This window comes from Borostomias antarcticus, assembly GCF_949987555.1.
Source record: "Borostomias antarcticus genome assembly, chromosome: 26".
Classification (NCBI taxonomy): domain Eukaryota; kingdom Metazoa; phylum Chordata; class Actinopteri; order Stomiiformes; family Stomiidae; genus Borostomias; species Borostomias antarcticus.
The window spans coordinates 11527486-11548933 of NC_140259.1; the positions used below are offsets into that span (position 1 = coordinate 11527486).

General features: G+C 42.9%; 1 protein-coding gene across 1 annotated transcript; it reads right to left on the reverse strand.

Annotated features, from left to right (window-relative positions):
* Positions 1-5089: 5089 nt before the first annotated feature.
* On the reverse strand, positions 5090-6208 carry s1pr1 (sphingosine-1-phosphate receptor 1; the record flags this gene model as incomplete). The annotated part of the gene is made up of 1 exon (XM_084459227.1): positions 5090-6208. One exon carries the CDS (start codon positions 6206-6208, stop codon positions 5090-5092), a length of 1119 nt encoding a protein of 372 aa, XP_084315353.1.
* Positions 6209-21448: the final 15240 nt, after the last annotated feature.

A 21448-nucleotide genomic window follows, 5' to 3' on the forward strand; every position in this document is an offset into this window, starting at 1 on the left:
TGTAGATAAAAATAAATTTGGTCTGAAAAAATAAAAGCCATACATACCCCTTACGTTTTTTTTCAGGTGGACATAATTAAATTGTTCACTGCTCGGCCTAGTAATGGACTGGACACACCTGGGTGGCAGATCTATGATCAGAATTGCTTGGCCTACATACCTGTGAATGTTCATGAAGATTGTAGATAAAAATAAATTTGGTCTGAAAAAAAAAAGCCATACATACCCCTTACGTTTTTTTTCAGGTGGACATCATTAAATTGTTCACTGCTCGGCCTAGTAATGGACTAGACACACTTGGGTGGCAGATCTATGATCAGAATTGCTTGGCCTACATACCTGTGAATGTTCATGAAGATTGTAGATAAAAATAAATTTGGTCTGAAAAAAAAACGCCATACATACCCCTTACGTTTTTTTTCAGGTGGACATAATTAAATTGTTCACTGCTCGGCCTAGTAATGGACTAGACACACCTGGGTGGCAGATCTATGATCAGAATTGCTTGGCCTACATACCTGTGAATGTTCATGAAGATTGTAGATAAAAATAAATTTGGTCTGAAAAAATAAAAGCCATACATACCCCTTACGTTTTTTTTCAGGTGTACATAATTAAATTGTTCACTGCTCGGCCTAGTAATGGACTAGACACACCTGGGTGGCAGATCTATGATCAGAATTGCTTGGCCTACATACCTGTGAATGTTCATGAAGATTGTAGATAAAAATAAATTTGGTCTGAAAAAAACCCGCCATACATACCCCTTATGTTTTTTTTCAGGTGGACATAATTAAATTGTTCACTGCTCGGCCTAGTAATGGACTGGACACACCTGGGTGGCAGATCTATGATCAGAATTGCTTGGCCTACATACCTGTGAATGTTCAGGAAGATTGTAGATAAAAATAAATTTGGTCTGAAAAAAAAACGCCATACATACCCCTTATGTTTTTTTTCAGGTGGACATAATTAAATTGTTCACTGCTCGGCCTAGTAATGGACTGGACACACCTGGGTGGCAGATCTATGATCAGAATTGCTTGGCCTACATACCTGTGAATGTTCATGAAGATTGTAGATAAAAATAAATTTGGTCTGAAAAAAAAACGCCATACATACCCCTTACGTTTTTTTTCAGGTGTACATAATTAAATTGTTCACTGCTCGGCCTAGTAATGGACTAGACACACCTGGGTGGCAGATCTATGATCAGAATTGCTTGGCCTACATACCTGTGAATGTTCATGACGATTGTAGATAAAAATAAATTTGGTCTGAAAAAAAAACGCCATACATACCCCTTACGTTTTTTTTCAGGTGAACATAATTAAATTGTTCACTGCTCGGCCTAGTAATGGACTGGACACACCTGGGTGGCAGATCTATGATCAGAATTGCTTGGCCTACATACCTGTGAATGTTCATGACGATTGTAGATAAAAATAAATTTGGTCTGAAAAAAAAACGCCATACATACCCCTTATGTTTTTTTTCAGGTGGACATAATTAAATTGTTCACTGCTCGGCCTAGTAATGGACTGGACACACCTGGGTGGCAGATCTATGATCAGAATTGCTTGGCCTACATACCTGTGAATGTTCAGGAAGATTGTAGATAAAAATAAATTTGGTCTGGAAAAAAAAAGCCATACATACCCCTTACGTTTTTTTTCAGGTGGACATAATTAAATAGTTCACTGCTCGGCCTAGTAATGGACTGGACACACCTGGGTGGCAGATCTATGATCAGAATTGCTTGGCCTACATACCTGTGAATGTTCATGAAGATTGTAGATAAAAATAAATTTGGTCTGAAAAAAAAACGCCATACATACCCCTTACGTTTTTTTTCAGGTGGAAATAATTAAATTGTTCACTGCTCGGCCTATTAATGGACTGGACACACCTGGGTGGCAGATCTATGATCAGAATTGCTTGGCCTACATACCTGTGAATGTTCATGAAGATTGTAGATAAAAATAAATTTGGTCTGAAAAAAAAAAGCCATACATACCCCTTACGTTTTTTTTCAGGTGGACATAATTAAATTGTTCACTGCTCGGCCTAGTAATGGACTGGACACACCTGGGTGGCAGATCTATGATCAGAATTGCTTGGCCTACATACCTGTGAATGTTCATGACGATTGTAGATAAAAATAAATTTGGTCTGAAAAAAAAACGCCATACAAGACACTGAACCCCAAATTGCTCCAATGAGCAGGCTAACACCTTGCATGGCAGCTGTCACCATTGGTGTGTGAATGTAAGTGTGAATAGGTGAATGAGAGGCCATTGTAAAGCGCTTTGGATAAAAAGCGCTATATAAGCGCCGTCCATTTACCATTGACCTGGCAGGTTAGCCACTGTTGCTCATTTCCTAATAACTGACACACAGTGGAACAAAGTAACTTTAATTTGTATGGATTTTTTGTAACATCTCCTACTCAACAATATCACCATATAGGGTATAAATAAAGTATCTATCTATCTATCTATCTATCTGTCTGTCTGTCTGTCTGTCTGTCTGTCTGTCTATCTATCTATCTACAGGTATCTATCTGTCTGTCTGTCGTAGAGGTCAATAACCTTTTGCCTGATGCTTTCATGATCACAGTATTTCAAATGTATGCTCCGTCCTTTTTATACTCATGGGAAACAGGAAACCATAGCAGGCCAGTATATAGTTTCGTAACCTTCCTAACCTCAGTGGTCGTCAAATAAGTTGTATATGAAGATTTGTTTTTGTTGGATTGTCTGTTAAAGAAAAGGGGTGTGTATAATTGTTATCCTGGTGTGTATAATTGTGATCCTGGTGTGTATAATTGTGATTCCGGTGTGTATAATTGTGATCCCGGGGTGTATAATTGTGATCCCGCTGTGTATAATTGTGATCCCGCTGTGTATAATTGTGATCCCAGTGTTTTATGGAAGAAAAATATCAATAACAAAAAATATGTTTTTCGGAACAATTGTATTAATATTTTAAATAAGCATAAAAAAGGGACGTGAGGTAGTTCTTACTTTATACTGTTTTTTGTTCATCTTTAGCAAGCGTGTGAATAAAAATGTCCACTATACTGTACAATGACGCGTATAAGTATATAGTTAATTAACAGTTCAATTATTATGAGATTTACAGTACTGTAGTTATGAGGGGTCTACATATATATACTGTCATAAGAGGATGCTAAATAAAAGTCTTCCACTAGGGTTTACAACTACCCTAAAAGAACAGTTTACTTAGTAGTTTTTATTGTCTTTCTCCTTGAAAGTTTAATAAAAACATTTAGGTTGTCATATAATTTCGATCAAGATGAGCTTTCCAGGTATCATGACTTTTTCATGACAAAAATGCAGATGTCATGTCCTATTTCAAATATTTATTAAGAACTAATAAAAATACAAACAAATACACAAATGTTACAATGTGCAAATAAGCCTGGAGGCCACAGAAGAGAGCTACTCTACACATTTGGCAAGAATACAGAAAGATCAGATCAGAAACCCTTTTACTTGGGTGGCCATGGGCAACGTTTGTGATATTTCCTTTCAACATATGGTCAAACTTTGTGTCAAGTTGCTCTTACAGTATGCCTGTGTGAAATGTGAAATATCTGTAATTACTGCAGTGACAACAATATCTCATTACATACGTGATTTAATAATTGCTTTGTGGTTACTTACCATAGAAATACTGTTTAGCAGTTTAGAGCAATAACACAAGTTGAATAGAGACTGTGCCTGTATTCGCTTGTGTACTAACAATAACGCTCCACCATATTTCAATGTAATTACAAATCAATCACAAAATCATTGTATACACACATGTTAACGTGGTTAAAGCATTGTTACACTGATAAAATAGCAACTTCTTGTTAGATGTGCCCAAACTACTACACTTAAGACATCAACATCAGATGTTGCATGCTATGCATCCCTTCAATGTTATGTTAAACTGCTCATGATGATGTTTGGTGACCATTTGCTCTGGGATGACCATATTGAATACTTTAACCTTTAATTTCATTTGCATGGCATTTGAGAGGAGCAGCATGCCTTTTCCTGAAAGTTGATGTGTGTTGTTTTTATGATGTGTGTGTTGTTTTTACATGTGTGTTGTTTTTATGACTGATCCTGTGTTGGGGATGTGGAACAGATGGACAGATGATGTGCTAAGTTGAACACTCTCAGGATCTACAAGAAGCCACAAGGCAGAAAAATAGAAATGTAAAATTGTGAAAGAAGAAAGAACCATAAAATGATTTTCACTGTTTTAAATATAAATTATTACTTCAGCTACATTGCATTACTTAATGAACATTTCACCCAACGAGTCAGAAATGAGACACATTTAAGTACAAAATACATTCTCAATCAAGGGGTAGAATTGGCATCATAGACTTCAGAATTAAATGCAAGAATACAGGCATTTCATTAATTGCGTCTCTTAAATATTTCAATTACAACAATAAGCGTTACAAACTATTACTCTTCCAGCAGTACATTTTAGACAGTCAGCAATGCCTTTGATTTGTTGATGGTTCTTTACAAGCACTTTTACAATAAGTGCTAATTATGCAGCAATCTCAATCTGCATCTGGAAACAAAACATGTTTCAAGTGGTTTGCAGAACTGAATGGTACAAGTGCTTCACTATCTTCCGTACGCGTGAAAACAACTCAGTGCTGTCAATTATTGAGGCATGGAAGACAGACCACATCAAAAAGTCTGTGTGCAGTTCTCCCCCTGTAGTCCAACTCTGTAGCAGTGTTTTCTGGATGTCCAGAGAGATTTACTTTCCTCCAGTTTTAAGCCCTTTGGCATGAGTTTCTTCTCAAGCCTCAAAGACAGACAGACCTCTGTGTGTCTTTGAGACAAAGGTCTGTCTGACAGACAGTTGTCTCTGTAGCCTACACACACACAAACGCACATTACACACATATGTACAGTATATAAACAGTATATATATATACACACACACACGCGCACACACGCACACAAACACACACACACACTCATTATGCAAAATATATACCCAACATTCACAATGCAGTGGCATTTCTTAATCATGTGCAGATGACCTTTTAAGAAGAAGATGTGATATTCCCAGACGACACAATGGTCTCCCTTGGCGAGTACTCGGGCTCCTCTTTATTGGGGTGTGAAGAGTTGTCTGACTTGCTCCGGCTGAACTCAGCGCCCATGATGGGTCTGCTGCACTTCCCGGCGGGCTGTATGCAGACGGTGCAGCACATGAGCGTCTTGAGGAAGGCGCGGCGCATCTCGTTGCTAGTGAGCGTGTAAATGAGTGGATTCATGGCCGAATTGAGTACTGCCAGGGCCAGGAACCACTCGGCCTTGAAGAGGATAGAGCACATGCGGATTTCGCAGGCCACGTCGAGCAGCAGCAGGATGAAAAGTGGCGCCCAGCAGGCAATGAAGCAACTCAGGACGATGATGACAGTCTTCAGGAGGGCCATGGACTTCTCCGAGCTCTTGCTGCTGGCGCTTCCGCCACCGCGGCCGTTGGAGACCTTGCGGAAGACCAGCTTGCGGCTGCGCGTGCGCACCAGGGCGTAGATGCGGGCGTACAAGACGACGATGGCCATCAGGATGACGCTGAAGACGGTGGTGCAGAAGAGGATGTAGGTCTTGTGGTAGAGCGGGAGCACGGTGGAGCACTTGGGAATGCTCTCGATGCAGTTCCAGCCCATGACGGGCAGGCCGCCCAGGACCGCCGCTATCATCCAAACAGTGCTGATGAGCAGGAACACGCGGCAGGTGTTGCCATTGTTGTGCAGCTTCATCTTCAGCATGGTGAGGTGGCGCTCGATGGCGATCGCCAATAGGCTGAAGATTGAGGCGGCCAAGGCCACAAACATGCTCCCCTCCCTAAAGAACCACTGGGTCGGGGTCAGCTTGTAGGTGTTGGCCCCCGACAGCAGGATGTTAGCTGTGTACACCACTCCTGCCAGCAAGTCTGAGAGGGCCAAGTTCCCAATGAAGTAATACATGGGCTTGTGGAACTTCTTCGTCCTCCAAATGGTGACCAGGACCAGAACATTCTCAAGTATGATGAAACAGCACACAATGATGAAAACCACAGAGTCTGCTTTGAGCCTGGGATCCTGCTCAACTTTGCGAAACTTCCCAGTATAGTTGTAGTGTCTGGCTATCAAGTCGGAATACATGGATTCAGCCATGGCCCAGTTCTGTTCAAATGTAATCCCTAGGACCTGTAGTTCGAAATGTTGTCCACTGAGGGGCGCTGAGAGTCCAACGCACAGCAGGCAAAAGTATTCCTTTGCTCTCAACGGCTTGTCATTGCAGACCTTCAAGTCAAGTAGTAATCCTCCTCATTACGGATTATTCTGAGAAAGTTTTTGGAGCCCATCCTGAAAGTCCTGGAAAAAAGAGACACATTTAACATAAAATGAACCACGAAAACTAGGCCTATTATAATTGGCCTATCCTGTTGAGCCCTAATTATCGATAAGAAATAGGCCTACTCTAGTTAAAATAGGCGAAATGCAAATTAGCATTAATTGCTCATGGTGCACCTGATAAGAAATGCTGTTCTGTAGTTTCCCATGATCCTATTTCTCAAACATGAAACATACAAGTAGAGAGCGAACGCAGGGCTCCCTTGAACAATATATTGAATATATATTGAAATAGTTTTTAATAAATGCTATTCCCTGCATAGTGATAAAAAAAACAGGCTGTGAACTAAGTTAGCCAGACATTATGCTACAGCCATTACATTTTGGTAATCACACTTTAATTAGTAAATTCATTAGCCTATAGCTTCTTAAAGATGCATTTTAATGATGATCGTTGATCCAGATCAATTCCTCAAACGATAGGCTAGTCGTGATAGGCCTATGTAATTTTTTTTCTAATGAAAACTCATGAACTTCAAGAGTTTACTCGATCTTGCTGAGAGACATTCATTAGGCTACATTCATGTGCGTTATTAACTTGGATTTCGATTTCATTTGATCAGAAAATATTCCTGTAATATTATTTTATGATTAGCTACTACGAATCAAATGTGTTTGTCTTGTTATCTTACCTTAGTAAACAAAAATATAATAACGAATCCGTAAAATCAAAGGATAGAACAAAGTAAAAAAAAAAATCAATGAATTCAGAACAATAGTTTCTCCGCGTAGAGTGAAAGAGTTATGATGCTCGTTCAGCATCACTCCCGTCGACTAAGTGCGGTTCTCAAGACGGCTGAGTACATTTCTCTCAGTTCAACCCACTAAGGCTGAGTACATTTCTCTCAGTTCAACCCACTAAGGCTGAGTACATTTCTCTCAGTTCAACCCACTAAGGCAATAGGCCTCCCCCTACCTCTGTCGCCTGCCCAATCAAGTTGCTCACAGCCGGGGCATCAATTAACATAGGCTTTATGTAAAGTTAGCCTATACGTATGATAACATGGTTTGGTTCAATGCTAGATGGTGATTCGGTGTGTGTACTCATAAAAGATGATACATTCAAAACTGTCACTTAACCTGTTGTCATACATTCCTTATGTAATAGACAACGTAAATAAATGGTAAATGGATTACACTTAGAATAGACAATGTATGACATTCAGTCTGACAACAGACTTCAGAGACTAAAATGTATGTAAAATAAACTAAGCTTTCTTTTAATGAACATCAGTGTATTACAGAGTTCAGTTATAGATTTATTCATTAATAACTCTTTTGTTTGTGGTGAGATGTCATGAGTCAAGAGGCTCGGACACACAGAGCCTTTGGTAGAAGAGGATCTGCAACCTAAACTATCTGTCCAACATAAAGATTGAATGTGCCTGAAACAGAATAACATTCCAATTGATTAGTGAATATTAGTATATAACAGTTTATTCACATATATAACAGTCGAACCTTACTCAGTTTGTCAACTGACAAAAAAACAAAATTACAGAATGTATAGTGCAGTATGGGCACAAACATAACTTGACAATCTCTAGATCTCAGATGTATTTAACACATTGAGCAGAGTGGCTGGGAAAGCTTTAATATATATATATATATATATATATATATATATATATATATACATATACATTTCTAAAGCAACTAATAATGATGTGAATATTTAATTCCATTCTTAGACATCCTTTTGTTTTCATCTCTGGGAATTGACCAGCTGTGCACACTAGCAGCCCCACCCCCTAACACATTAAGTCAATGTGCTTGAGTAGCCTGCACCCCCCTAACCCCTGCGCCCCCTGCGCCCCCAAACCCCTGCGCCCCCAAACCCCCTGCCCCATCTCTCCTGGCCATTATTCAGACAGGCTGCCCTGTCTACCCAGCTGAGCCGCAGGGGCTGGTGTCAGAGGCAATATGGCATAGCCTTCTTCTGTGTGTGTGTGTGTGTGTGTGTGTGTGTGTGTGTGTGTGTGTGTGCGTGTGTGCGTGCGTGCGTGCGTGCGTGTATGAGTGATGGCTTACTTTATGTGTGTCAATTATTCTAGTGGTTGGTGCATGCTAGTGTTATAGACGATTATGTTGTGTATCCATTTTCTGAGCCTACAAAGAATATGATATTAAGCTGCTTTGACTACATGAACGCCCATTTACATTCAGCTAAAAGTAATGATATTATAATGTTTAAAATAACTGGAAATATTACTGACTATGGCATGTATATTGTGTGACCATGATAGTCAGCTCCATACAAACCTGCATGCATGTGTGTGTGTGCATGCTTACCTGTTTCCTCCCCACCCCACCCCCATATAAGTCACATTTGGGACCTGCCACGGGGCCATGGGGGAAATTGGCACAATATGTAGTATCACAATATGACAAAAACAATGTGTCATTTTGAACTAACACTATTGAATGGGCTCTCAGAGCCCCAGGGAGCACCCAGTGGTCTGGGGCCGGTTTCATGTGAAAGCTAGGATACAGCAAAACCCACCCTGTGTCTTTGTGAGAGGGAGGGAGAGAGAGAGAGAGAGAGAGAGAGAGAGAGATAGAGAGCAGGAATGTGAGAGGAAAATGAGTCAAAGGAAAGAGGAAAACATGAAAAACTAACAAAGGACCCCTTCCTTTATGGGGTCTCTTTGGTTCGTTCTATTATAGGGAGTAGAACATGTTGTAGCTCCACTTAGTTGTCAGTGAGAGGACTTCTGGGACCATGACTGTGAGCTTGGACCACCAGATCAAGAGAGATCAAGAAAGGTTTTTATGGAGGAGCAGTCTTTCATTTTTTGGAAGCTCGCTGCTTCCTCTGTTTATTTCCAAGCCCCTTTTCTCATATTTGTTATCCAGACAAAGGCTTTGCTCAACACTGTCTGTTCCTACTGTAACCTGATGATTTGTCTGCATCCCGTGTATCAACAATGCATGAAAGCACAGATACGTTCTCTCAGCAGTAGCTGTCCAGGAGAGGGGAGGGAACGATACTCTGCAGTATTACAGCACTGGCCACAAAATGCAACGGGAAGAGAGGAGCACTGTTTGCTCACAAAAAAAAGGGTTATTTATGCTAGTAGGAATTTATGATTGCAGCATCCTGTGTAGCCTACCCAACTTGTCGATTATCCTTAAGGTACTGTAGTCTATCTCCTTAAGGTATTGAGGGTTGCAGTGGCCATAAGTAGGCTACACTATCAGAAAACACATCTCTAGTTGATACCAAATATGGGTTCTTCATTTTTGTCCCTGTAGAGGAAACCATTTTAGGGCAGAAAAGCTTTTATTTAGCCTGGTATCAAGCTTCTTTGTAGAATCATGTACTAAAAAAACAATCAAAATACTAACAAAAAAAAAAGATAGGATTTCCTTGTGATAAAGTGCTATTTACTGTAGCACTGACTACAGGGACAAACCTAAGAAGAACCCTATATATAGTGACATGGTTCTAAGTAGCCCCCTAAATGTGTCCGCACACTGTCCCAACCAACATCATGCAACCAACACCAATACTAGATGTTGGTGACTGGTGGCATTGGTTGGAGGTTGATTGGTTTTGCAGCTGAATTTTAAACTTCCAACATTCTAACAACAACTGCCAACTTTGGAATGCTGGGCGTTGGGAGTCAGTTGATTGGTTGGAGCAGTGTGCAGGCACCTAAAGGCTAGCGTACAGCGCAGGGCTGTAGCCATGGAGTCAACATTGGGGGGGGGGGACCCGGAGTTACGGTGGTTTTGCCGTGCGGTCAGGATGTTCAGCCTGAGGCAGCGTTCAGCACAGGTTTGTGAGACTGAAACAGTGGGTTCATGATCCGGTCTGTGAGGTTTGACTGAGCCATAGGTGTTTTGTCTTGGTACCTGCTATGCCTTTGGTGTTTGTAATAACCATTGTTTCCAGGGCTGTGCAGTGGTGTTCGTGCTTGTGGTCAGCAAGGCTGGTTATACATACTGTACGGTATAGCATAGTAAGAGCTCAAGTTTAAAATGAAGAACAAAAAAACAGGTGGGTGGTGGTCCTGGATGTATTGGTGGTGGTGCTATAACCCTGACTTTACGAATGGAGAGCCAGAGTTCAGCGTAACACAGCCTTGATTTACAACTCATTACAAAATGAATGAAAGAATGACCATGTTCTGGCTTGAGAATAGGCCTAGCCTACTTCTGATACCCTGGGGCTGGTCTATGAGCATCATGGTCTCTGGACCAGTTACTGCCTGCTGTGGGACAATTGGGTAGTTAAAAGGTTGACAATAATATTTAGTGGTGCTGGACAGCTTATTACATAGTAAGAACTCTACAACTGTAAAACCAGGGTTGGAGCACAACCCATCCGTTTACCGCTAGAGCAAGAGAATGAAGCAGTTGATTTGACGTGTTTTATGCAGTCTCTATCATTCCAGCGTCATTCTCCCTCCTCCAATACCCATATTACATATTAACTTGTTTCTCAATGGTAAGTACATACCCTGACCATTTCTGAAATTAACTAATTTTTAACTACAGTATAGTAACCTATAATGTCAATTACAAAAAACCAAACATGTAATTTTGCATCTGATTCTGTATTCCATTCAGTTTTTCAAATATTTCCTGATAACCTCCAATCATACCCTCTCTCTTTTTTTAGAGGGGCAGTCCATCCTCCTTGTGGAGTTTACTTTTATACACTGTCTGCCCAGTAGCCCGCCCCGTGGTTTCCCACCAAACCCACTATTCCATGCAGAATGTACATCACCAATGAGTACGATAAGGTTATTCACGTTCTCCTCTCTGTAAAAATGGCCGTCAACCCATACCCCTGTGATTTAATGTGCTACCAGAGTTTTTTGTCCACACGGCTTGTCACCATGGTGCAGAATAAACTATGCGGGGCTTTGAAAAGAGTGAACTGCAGTTGGAGTAAAGAGTCTTTTGTTGAAGGAACGCCCCCTTCACAACTCTCTTCATCTTTTCACTGTTTTTCTCAGTCTTTCTGTGACAAACAGGAAATGGGATTTAGACAGGACATGGGTCTTGGTCTCTTTCTGCACTGCTATGTAAAAATGCACTGTGGGAATTTGATTCAGTCAACCATCTTGAGTTTACCAAGAGTTAATAAGAGTTCAGCTAGCTCCAAACTATCATTTTTTAGTCCATGTTTGGTACTTGATATGTATCCAAGTCCTTCTCAATTGGTTTCTGGGTCAGTGACACTTCAAAACATCAATGACAGATGATCATGCTAAAAGGTCAAGTATCTTCTCTGGGTTCTTGATAACAACTGGTCACTGGAAAACAATAGCCCATCTTTAAAAGCCAAATCACTTTGGGATACTGCCAGCCATGCTGCAGCAATAAGGATATAAAATATATTTTTTTCTGTGTAGATTATTTTTGTAGAAGAAAACATTCAAACAACATTATTTTCTTTGTCAGAATGTTTATAATTGTCCAGAGCAGTTGTCTCAGGATACTGTGGTGACCCCACCTATGACATGTCATTTATGAGGAAAACACATTTTCGCATTATATTGGCTCATATATCACTGTAAAAAAGCAGTAGAGAACAAGTCACTATGTCACTGAGTAGTGTACTGGCAACTGGCAGAAATGTCCTAATAGAAATGCATGCAACATCCGTTTTAGTCAGCAAGGGAAAACAAGCAGGGGAACGACACAGAGGGGAAACTGAGGTCATGCCAACGTTCTGACCGTCTCCTCTTCCAGCCCGGCTTCCTGACCTGGGATCTGTTGGTACACAGTGTCCATGCTGGATCCACAAGGAACCCTAAACAATGGTCTGCCACGAATTGACCGGCTACAAGGTCTGACCCAGGAGACCTGTGCGCGATTGGACAGCTTAGTCAGACAGGAAATGAGGTCACACCACAGACATGTGCCTGAGCCTGATCTCCAGAATGTCTGGAACCTTCCAAGTGGGGAGGAGCAGCTTATTGTTACAGTTACCATGGTTATCATTACCATTCCCTTTGACGTGTCTGATGTTTCCAGATGTAATTTCCTGTTTTGTTTTGTTTTGCTTGTTCTTAGTAGTACAAACTGTACCCCGAGTCCTTTGTTCGGAATATTTGAATAAGAGGCTTTAGTCTATTTTAGTCTCCTTTTTTTCTTTATTTTTTTTCCCCTGAGGGCATTATTCACAGATCAGTCCTTTAAACATGTGCTTAAGCCATTGAAGTTAATAGCAGCAAAGACTGTTGGTATTCAGACCTCTGATAAGCCAGTGCTTAATGCTGTAATTGGCCAGCGCATCTTTTAAATGATCCTGCCCACTAGCCAGGCCTCCTGCCACAGTGCTTCAAAGTCATTTTCCTAGGGTATGTAGGTGGCTTTACCAATAGTATTTTTCTTTCTTTGGCATTTAAATCGTGCATGTACATTGGAACACAAACAAAACATGACCTCATGGCAATATGTCACTATGTTGACATTGCCGTTTTATTCTCTGACAGAATAATTTTCTGTCATTTACCAGGACACTATATACTATATTACTATAAGGAGTTATTAGTCATCTACCATTCTACCATCATGCACAGCATTCATTGACTTTTTTTTAATCAATTTCCAACAGAAACCGCTTTTCTCAATTTCAAACAGGGAATTATGCTGTACCATGCAAATATGTCTGCGTGTTTGAGTTAGGCTGCGCCTGCAGCCGAGCGGACAGGGGAACGCTCTGAGGACTCAGAGGACATGACGGAGGGGACCGGCTTGAGGGGACAGGGGAACGCTCTGAGGACTCAGAGGACATGACGGAGGGGACCGGCTTGAGGGGACAGGGGAACGCTCTGAGGACTCAGAGGACATGACGGAGGGGACCGGCTTGAGGGGACAGGGGAACGCTCTGAGGACTCAGAGGACATGACGGAGGGGACCGGCTTGAGGGGACAGGGGAACGCTCTGAGGACTCAGAGGACATGACGGAGGGGACCGGCTTGAGGGGACAGGGGAACGCTCTGAGGACTCAGAGGACATGACGGAGGGGACCGGCTTGAGGGGACAGGGGAACGCTCTGAGGACTCAGAGGACATGACGGAGGGGACCGGCTTGAGGGGACAGGGGAACGCTCTGAGGACTCAGAGGACATGACGGAGGGGACCGGCTTGAGGGGACAGGGGAACGCTCTGAGGACTCAGAGGACATGACGGAGGGGACCGGCTTGAGGGGACAGGGGAACGCTCTGAGGACTCAGAGGACATGACGGAGGGGACCGGCTTGAGGGGACGGACACTTCAAACATTCCCTTACAGTATATCTGGCCTTTCATCCCATAATCAGGTGAGGTGAAGAACCTTTCGATAAGCCAGCCCTGCATTCACACAAGATTTACAGTTTAATATGTATTTTCTGTATTTTTAAAATGCAAAATATATGTTATTTAGTCAAATACATTTCTTGACACTCATTTTTCATGTATACAGATCTCTGACTGTAGCTATCTACTGAGGAGGAAAGGAGAGGAAACTAAGGGGAGAATGCATTAAGTTCTCAGTCCCAAAAAAGAATTGTGTGTGTGTGTGTGTGTATGTGCGTGCATGTGTGTGTATGTATACAGTATGTGTGTGTGTGTGTGTGTGTGTATGTGTGTGTTTGAGGGAGAGAGAGGGACTTAGATGAAAAGGACTGTTTGGGTCCGGGGTGGAAGATTAAAGGGTTCAGCGGAGCATGATGGGGGACCGGCTCTGGGACACGCCCACAGAGAGACCCTACCCCTGAACCAGACTATACGCCCACAGAGAGACCCCACCCCTGAACCAGACTATACGCCCACAGAGAGACCCTACCCCTGAACCAGACTATACGCCCACAGAGAGACCCCACCCCTGAACCAGACTATACGCCCACAGAGAGACCCCACCCCTGAACCAGACTATACGCCCACAGAGAGACCCCACCCCTGAACCAGACTATACGCCCACAGAGAGACCCTACCCCTGAACCAGACTATACGCCCACAGAGAGACCCTACCCCTGAACCAGACTATACGCCCACAGAGAGACCCCACCCCTGAACCAGACTATACGCCCACAGAGAGACCCCACCCCTGAACCAGACTATACGCCCACAGAGAGACCCCACCCCTGAACCAGACTATACGCCCACAGAGAGACCCCACCCCTGAACCAGACTATACGCCCACAGAGAGACCCCACCCCTGAACCAGACTATACGCCCACAGAGAGACCCCACCCCTGAACCAGACTATACGCCCACAGAGAGACCCCACCCCTGAACCAGACTATACGCCCACAGAGAGACCCCACCCCTGAACCAGACTATACGCCCACAGAGAGACCCCACCCCTGAACCAGACTATACGCCCACAGAGAGACCCCACCCCTGAACCACACTGAGTCATCTGCTAATGAGCTGTCAGTCTATAAAGAGAGAGAGAGAAACCAGTCTCCATAGTAGCCTCTTAATTTATGATACACATATTGCATGAGTATGTTAAGTTGGTTGAATTTGTATCACGATAAACTTTAAAATCAATTCTATTATGAGAAAACAACCCAAAATGGTCTCGGTCTTGAGGTATTGGCCAAAGCCACACCACCTAGCCCAAAGCACAAGTTTGACTTGTATAGTACCCAGACCAAGGCCACATTTATGTAGTCTCATGACCAAGATGCCATCTCTGCAGTGGAACATCAGGAACAAGGATTGTGGTTCAAGGGAAACATACTGATATCGGCTGAACACTGACTGTTTTTCTCAAACCCATCTCACTTCCACCAGTAGTACACAGTAAGTATACACTTTGAGTTGTGTTAGAAGAATCAGAATCAGATTCAATCAGAATCAGAAATTGGTTTATTTGCCAAGTACATTTTCACATACAGTGCAAGGAATGTGACTAGGGGATGGTGCCCGAAGGACTTGCATATAAGAAAGTGAATACATGTGTAGATGTATTATTGTTATTATTATTATTATTGTTATTAACATTAATGTTCTCAATATTATTGTTGTTGTTGTTATCATTATTGTTATTACTATTACTGTCAGTCACATACTGTAGGCTACCACCACTACCACCAATGTTACTGAAATGTGCTATACTTAACCCTATAACCCTAACAATAATCATACAAAACTGTAGTGGATGGTAATGAGGCTTGTACAGTAGTATTCCTACATTATGACTGACTCTTCACTTCCTGTGGTCTCCTTGGGAGTGAGCAGAGGAAAAGTGGGTGGGAGGAAGCAGATTTTCAGTTAAACAGAAAGATAACGTGAGACAAGCTCTCTGGGGTCTGGGAGAGGAGAGGGGGGTTGTGGGTCTGGGAGAGGAGAGGGGGGTTGTGGCTTCCCTCTACCAGGGAGCACAGGAAAACTACGAGACTGCTTACTTTTTGTTCTCACTTCCTCTGATGTCATACACTGCCCTTTCTGGGAAAAGATGTGGTGGCTGGCGGGATGACCACAGGACAGACATATCCCAGGGTCAGGGTTAGGGCTAGGGCCTAGGGTTAGGGCTAGGGCTAGGGCTAGGGCTAGGGTTAGGGCTAGGGCTAGGGCTAGGGCTAGGGCTAGGGCTAGGGTTAGGGCTAGGGCTAGGGCTAGGGCTAGGGCTAGGGCTAGGGCTAGGGCTAGGGTTAGGGCTAGGGCTAGGGTTAGGGCTAGGGTTAGGGCTAACCCTAACCCTGAAACAGCTTATCCTCCACTTGACATGCCACATCACCCCCATCCTGGCCTCCCTGCATTGGCTCCCAGTTCACCTCCGGATCGAGTTCAAAGTCCTGGTGTTCACCCACCGAGCTCTTCACGGACGGACCCCGGCCTACATCTCAGAACTTTTACACTCTCACTCTCTGAGTCGGTCTCTGAGATCATCCGACCAGGGTCTCCTGGCGGTGCCCCGGACCAGACTAAAAACCCAGGGTGACAGAACATTTGAGGCGGTGGCGCCAAGACTCAGCCTCTGTCCTGGGGTCAGGCTCTGTCCTGGGATACTTTATTTAGAAAATAATTAAAGCATATTTTCCCAAAATATCTATAACTTACTAAAGTTTATTTTTTAAACATTTTCGAAACTTCCCAACAAAAAAATGCAAATGTATGTTTTAATACAGCAATGTCACAGTCTGTTTTCTTACAAAAACTTTTAATTGGTGGGTGAATTCTGGGCATTCCAAGGTCAACCATCTGGGATATGACAACAATTCCAGCTGAGACAACTTGGATCACTTCCAGATCCTGTTTGCCTAACTTATGGAAAAGAACTAGAGCCGAATGTGAGAGTTGCCAGCTCTAATAGGTGTCTTATCAGCTGAAACTATAATGTACTTTGTAGATTTGGATAAAAGAGACATTTTGATTAAAACGATCTCTTAATACACCTGTGAATGTTGGTATGGTATAAAAAGGAAGACCATCCAAAACACATGAATGGATCCAAGGCTTTCACCCAACTTACCATGTCTTCAAGCAACACGTTGTACAACCTTTGGGAAGAGTGGGAGTGGAGTGGAATGGAGGAGAGGGGAGAGGGGAGGGGAGAGTGGAGAAGGAGATGGAGAATATGAGGGGAGAGGGGAGAAGAGAAGGAGAGATAGTGAGAAAAGGAGAGAGGGAGAAGATGAGGGGAGAAGGGAGAAGGAGAGATAGTGAGAAAAGGAGAGAGGGAGAAGATGAGGGGAGGCCCAGCACCCCTTCGTTAGCCCCCACAGAACCATCTCCAATTACTACACAAAGGCTCATTCAGGCCCATGGACCAGAACACTGGAGCTTTGCATTTGTAATGAGTGCTCCAGTGAATGCAAAGAGGACCCTGGGGAAGATCTGGGTCCATTTTGCTGGGATGCACTACAGACGGACAGCATGGTGAGCTCCCGCTCCCTAACCCTAACCCTAACCCTAACCCTAACCCTAACCCTAACCCTAACCCTCCACTCCACAACTACACTTCCATTTCATTCATTCTGCCTGTCATGGGCCAGGTTCAGTTGCATCATAGCACACTCACCCGCCATTCTTTGTTGCAAAACAAAATGAAAAACATTACTTTATCAACTTGAAACTGATATAGGTTTTACTTTCATTTGTGTTCTGATCTACTTGTTGTTCAGTTTTCTCTGGAATTAAACTATGCAGGAAACAAAGTGGTGTGCGTCTGGCCCCATAATAACACCAAACACATTCATTATTGGTTTATATACAACTAATACTGTATAACCGTGTTCATTACTGGTTTATATGCAGTTAATACTGTATAACCATGTTCATTATCGGTTTATATACAGTTAATACTGTAAAAACACATTCATTACTGGCTTACTGTATGTGCAGTTAATATGTATAGCCACATTCATTACTGGTTTATATACAGTTAATACCCTCATTCAGTAGCAGCGGTGGAGCTGGGGACTCTCATGGTCTTTGAGCCTGGAGGTCTCAGCACCTGGATTAGATGTCCTGTTAAGGTTGTGATCGAGCCTCCTGTGGTGGACTGGGCAGTGTGAGTGTGTAGTAGTGCTGTGGTGGACTGGGCAGTGTGAGTGTGTAGTAGTGCTGTGGTGGACTGGGCAGTGTGAGTGTGTAGTAGTGCTGTGGTGGACTGGGCAGTGTGAGTGTGTAGTAGTGCTGTGGTGGACTGGGCAGTGTGAGTGTGTAGTAGTGCTGTGGTGGACTGGGCAGTGTGCGTGAGTTATAGAGCCGTTTCCATTACTTTTGGGTTAGGGTTAGGGTAAGACCACATGACCCCAACTCCCAAGCTCACTGTGAAGAGGTTGACTCTCAGAAATAGATCTAGAAATATATAGAAATAGTCTATAGTGGGAGATTGAGAGATGTTTTTGTCGCAGTATAACCTGAGCCTAAATCGTAAATAATTTTGGCACCCTCAGTTCAAATGTCCTTGGTAGGCAGGTTTGGATTGTTGTATAGACTGTTTTAGGCTGCTAGAGTGTGAATTATCATTTGATGATTTATGATTATGCAGTTTCAGTTTGAGTTAATTGTCTTGGTGGTGAAAAAATACACAAGAAACTGATAGGAGGCGGACTTACTGCCGATAGGAGGCGGGCTTACTGCCGATAGGAGGCGGATTTACTGTCTGGTTCCACTGCTCTCACCAATGCTGTTCACATGAAGCATAAATGACTGCATGAATAAAAGTGTATCAGATACTTAGTTGTCATGTTTTGATGTAGTCAAAAATATATAGTATATTGATATAGTGATATAATAAGGCAATATGGGCTAGTGTGTGTCAGATCACCATGAAGTGCAAAGATGCAGGAAGTTCTGTGAAATAAAGGAAATTCTTTCAATTCCGGATTACCCTCAAGCAGGTCTGTTGCACATTCAGAGAGCTCAAGACCAGGAAATGGTTAATGTTGGTGAGAGGGATGTGGATTGTCCCTCACTGCTGGGACAATTTGAGACTGGCTGAGTGGACTCAAACAAAGCCAGGAGGGAAAAAGGAACCCAGGGACAAAAGAGAGTTCCCAGTGGATGCTGGCATGCCTGAATAACCTCACAGAGGACGAGGGAACGCATTACATAATCACCCTCTAAATCAACAATAAGAGCCATTAATTGGGCCCCAATTGAAGGTTTTGGTAGGGTGGGTGGGTCATGTGGTCACATGTTCCAGAGATGAAGCCTGGCTGTTCCATCTCAGGGGTGAACCAGAGAGAAAAACTACAAGGGATGAAAACAACGTGGGCACTGTCACACCAGTGGAGATAACGGGCCATGTATTAATGTGAACACTAAACAGTGTTGCTGTATAGCCCTGTCTGACTGTATAGCCCTGCAGTCCTGTCTGACTGTATAGCCCTGCAGTCCTGTCTGACTGTATAGCCCTGCAGTCCTGTCTGACTGTGCAATTGTCCAAAGTATCTAGAAATGTCTGTTAAAATGTGTGCAGAAAAGTACCAAAAAGGATCCAGGACACGCAGACATGTGAGACATAAACAAACACAAGAAAACCATTTCATTCTTCTTGATACATAAACAAGCTCATTGTACAAGCAAAAGAGCTTCATTCCTCCTTTCTCTCTATCTCCCCTCTCTCTCCTATCCCCCCATTCTCCTCTCTCTCCCCATCTCTCTCACCAGTCTCTACACCTCTCTCTCCATTCTCTCCCCTCTCTAGCCCCCTCTCTCAACTCTATACCCCACCTTGCTCTCTCTCTCTTTCTCTCTCCAGTCTCACTCTCTATCATCTCTCTCTTCCTTCTCCCTCTCCACTCTCTACCCCTTCTCTTTCCACTCTCTATCCCTTCTCTCTCTAGTCTCGACTCTCTCTCTTTCTCTCTCTCCAGTCCTCTCAATCCCCTCTTGCTCTCCCTTCTCTCTCTCTCCCCCTGTTTTCCCACCACTTGAGAGGAGTAGTTCTCATTAAGAGCCAAATTGTTTTCATATGCTGGGCAGGCAGAGTTTCTGTGGAGACGGCAGAGAGACAGGGCGCCGGCTGGCGTGGCAGCGAGGGAGCGGGCGTTCGAAGGGAGAGATCCGGGCACACTGCGAATCCCAGCCAGGGGTCAGTGAGCCCATTTTGTGGGGCACAATGTAAGCTGATGGGATCTTTTCTGTACTTTACAAACAGGGAGGAAGCACCACTGGTGTGTCTTGGACAAGTCTTTTACTGGAAAAGAATCTGTTGCTGCCCTGCCTGTACAGTTTTGTATACATTCGATTGTATACAATTCTCGATATCCATTTCGATACTGCAGCAAAAATACAGTACTTTATTCTCAAATGAGGCCTATGCTGCATCGATAGGCTACTGTATTCGCAGAACAAAATGGTATAGCCTAAAAACAACCCAACATTAGAACAATTTGAGCAAATTATAATCAATAAATAAATAAATGAAATGACAGACAAGTTGTTGTGTCTCCTAACTACACGCGACGCGAGCGAGCATCAGCGACACAATGCGTTCCATTGCTTTGTTTTCTATTATTGTAGCCTAAAAGAAAGTCTCTAAAACAACCGATGTAGGCTAACGTGGCCTAGGCTGTAGGCTATTATTTAACAAATACAGTAAGCCTAGTAGGCTAATCTACATGCTCACAACACGTCTGTGTTCCTGAAGTCCATTAACTGGGAACAAAAAATGACTCGATGCTGCTCTGCTTCAGGTTGCTGACGCGCTTTCTGGTACCAAGGAATGCAGCTCTCACGCAGCAGACTCGTTTGCGTTTTGCGCTCGACATTAGAACAAAGAAATGAAATGTGACAGTAGGCTACAGCCAGGCAACATGTAGGTCTACATACAGTTCTGTTTTTATTCACAGTAGGATACAGTACGTTTATTATTACAGATTTAAATGCAAGTAGGCCTACAGTACTGTAATGAAAATCCCACCAGTAACCAGATACAGTAGCAGGCTAAAAAAAAACAACGTTTTTTAAGCCTGTCCGGTAGACCGGGAGGTTCGGATCTCTGAAGTTCGGATGAGTGGGTCCTACTGAACGGATGAAGTCACTGCATTGCTATGCCAAGGAAATTGTATTATATTCTATACTGCACAGATACTGTACATATGGATATACAGTATATAGTCCCTGTTACTCCTCTGTTTATGCTACTACCCTCGTACAGTATCTAGTGTCTTTTTTGTTACTCTGTATCTAGTGTCCTTTTCTTTCCAACCTTGCTGTAATTTCAACTGCTGAAACATCAGATTTCCCCCTATGGGAATCAATAATCTATCTGTCGGCCGGGTGGTTATTTATATATTATAATTTATTTTTTACCAGCAGGCTTAAGTTCAGTTCTTGAAAAAGCTTGTGGCATTTCCCTATTGGATTTTCTCATATTTTGTTAGCTTACATTTCCATTCAGTCAATGGGACCCCTCAAAAACCAATCTGTTTTTTGTTTGTATGAAATTGCACCTAGAAATAAAATTGTGTTAAACTACCCATATTTCTCTCCATCATACAGGCAAGTGGTTGGGCACTCGTCCAAGCCACCATTGAGAATGCTGCTCCCTGCAGATTGAATTATAATACATCAAATGAATCAGCTAGAATCTA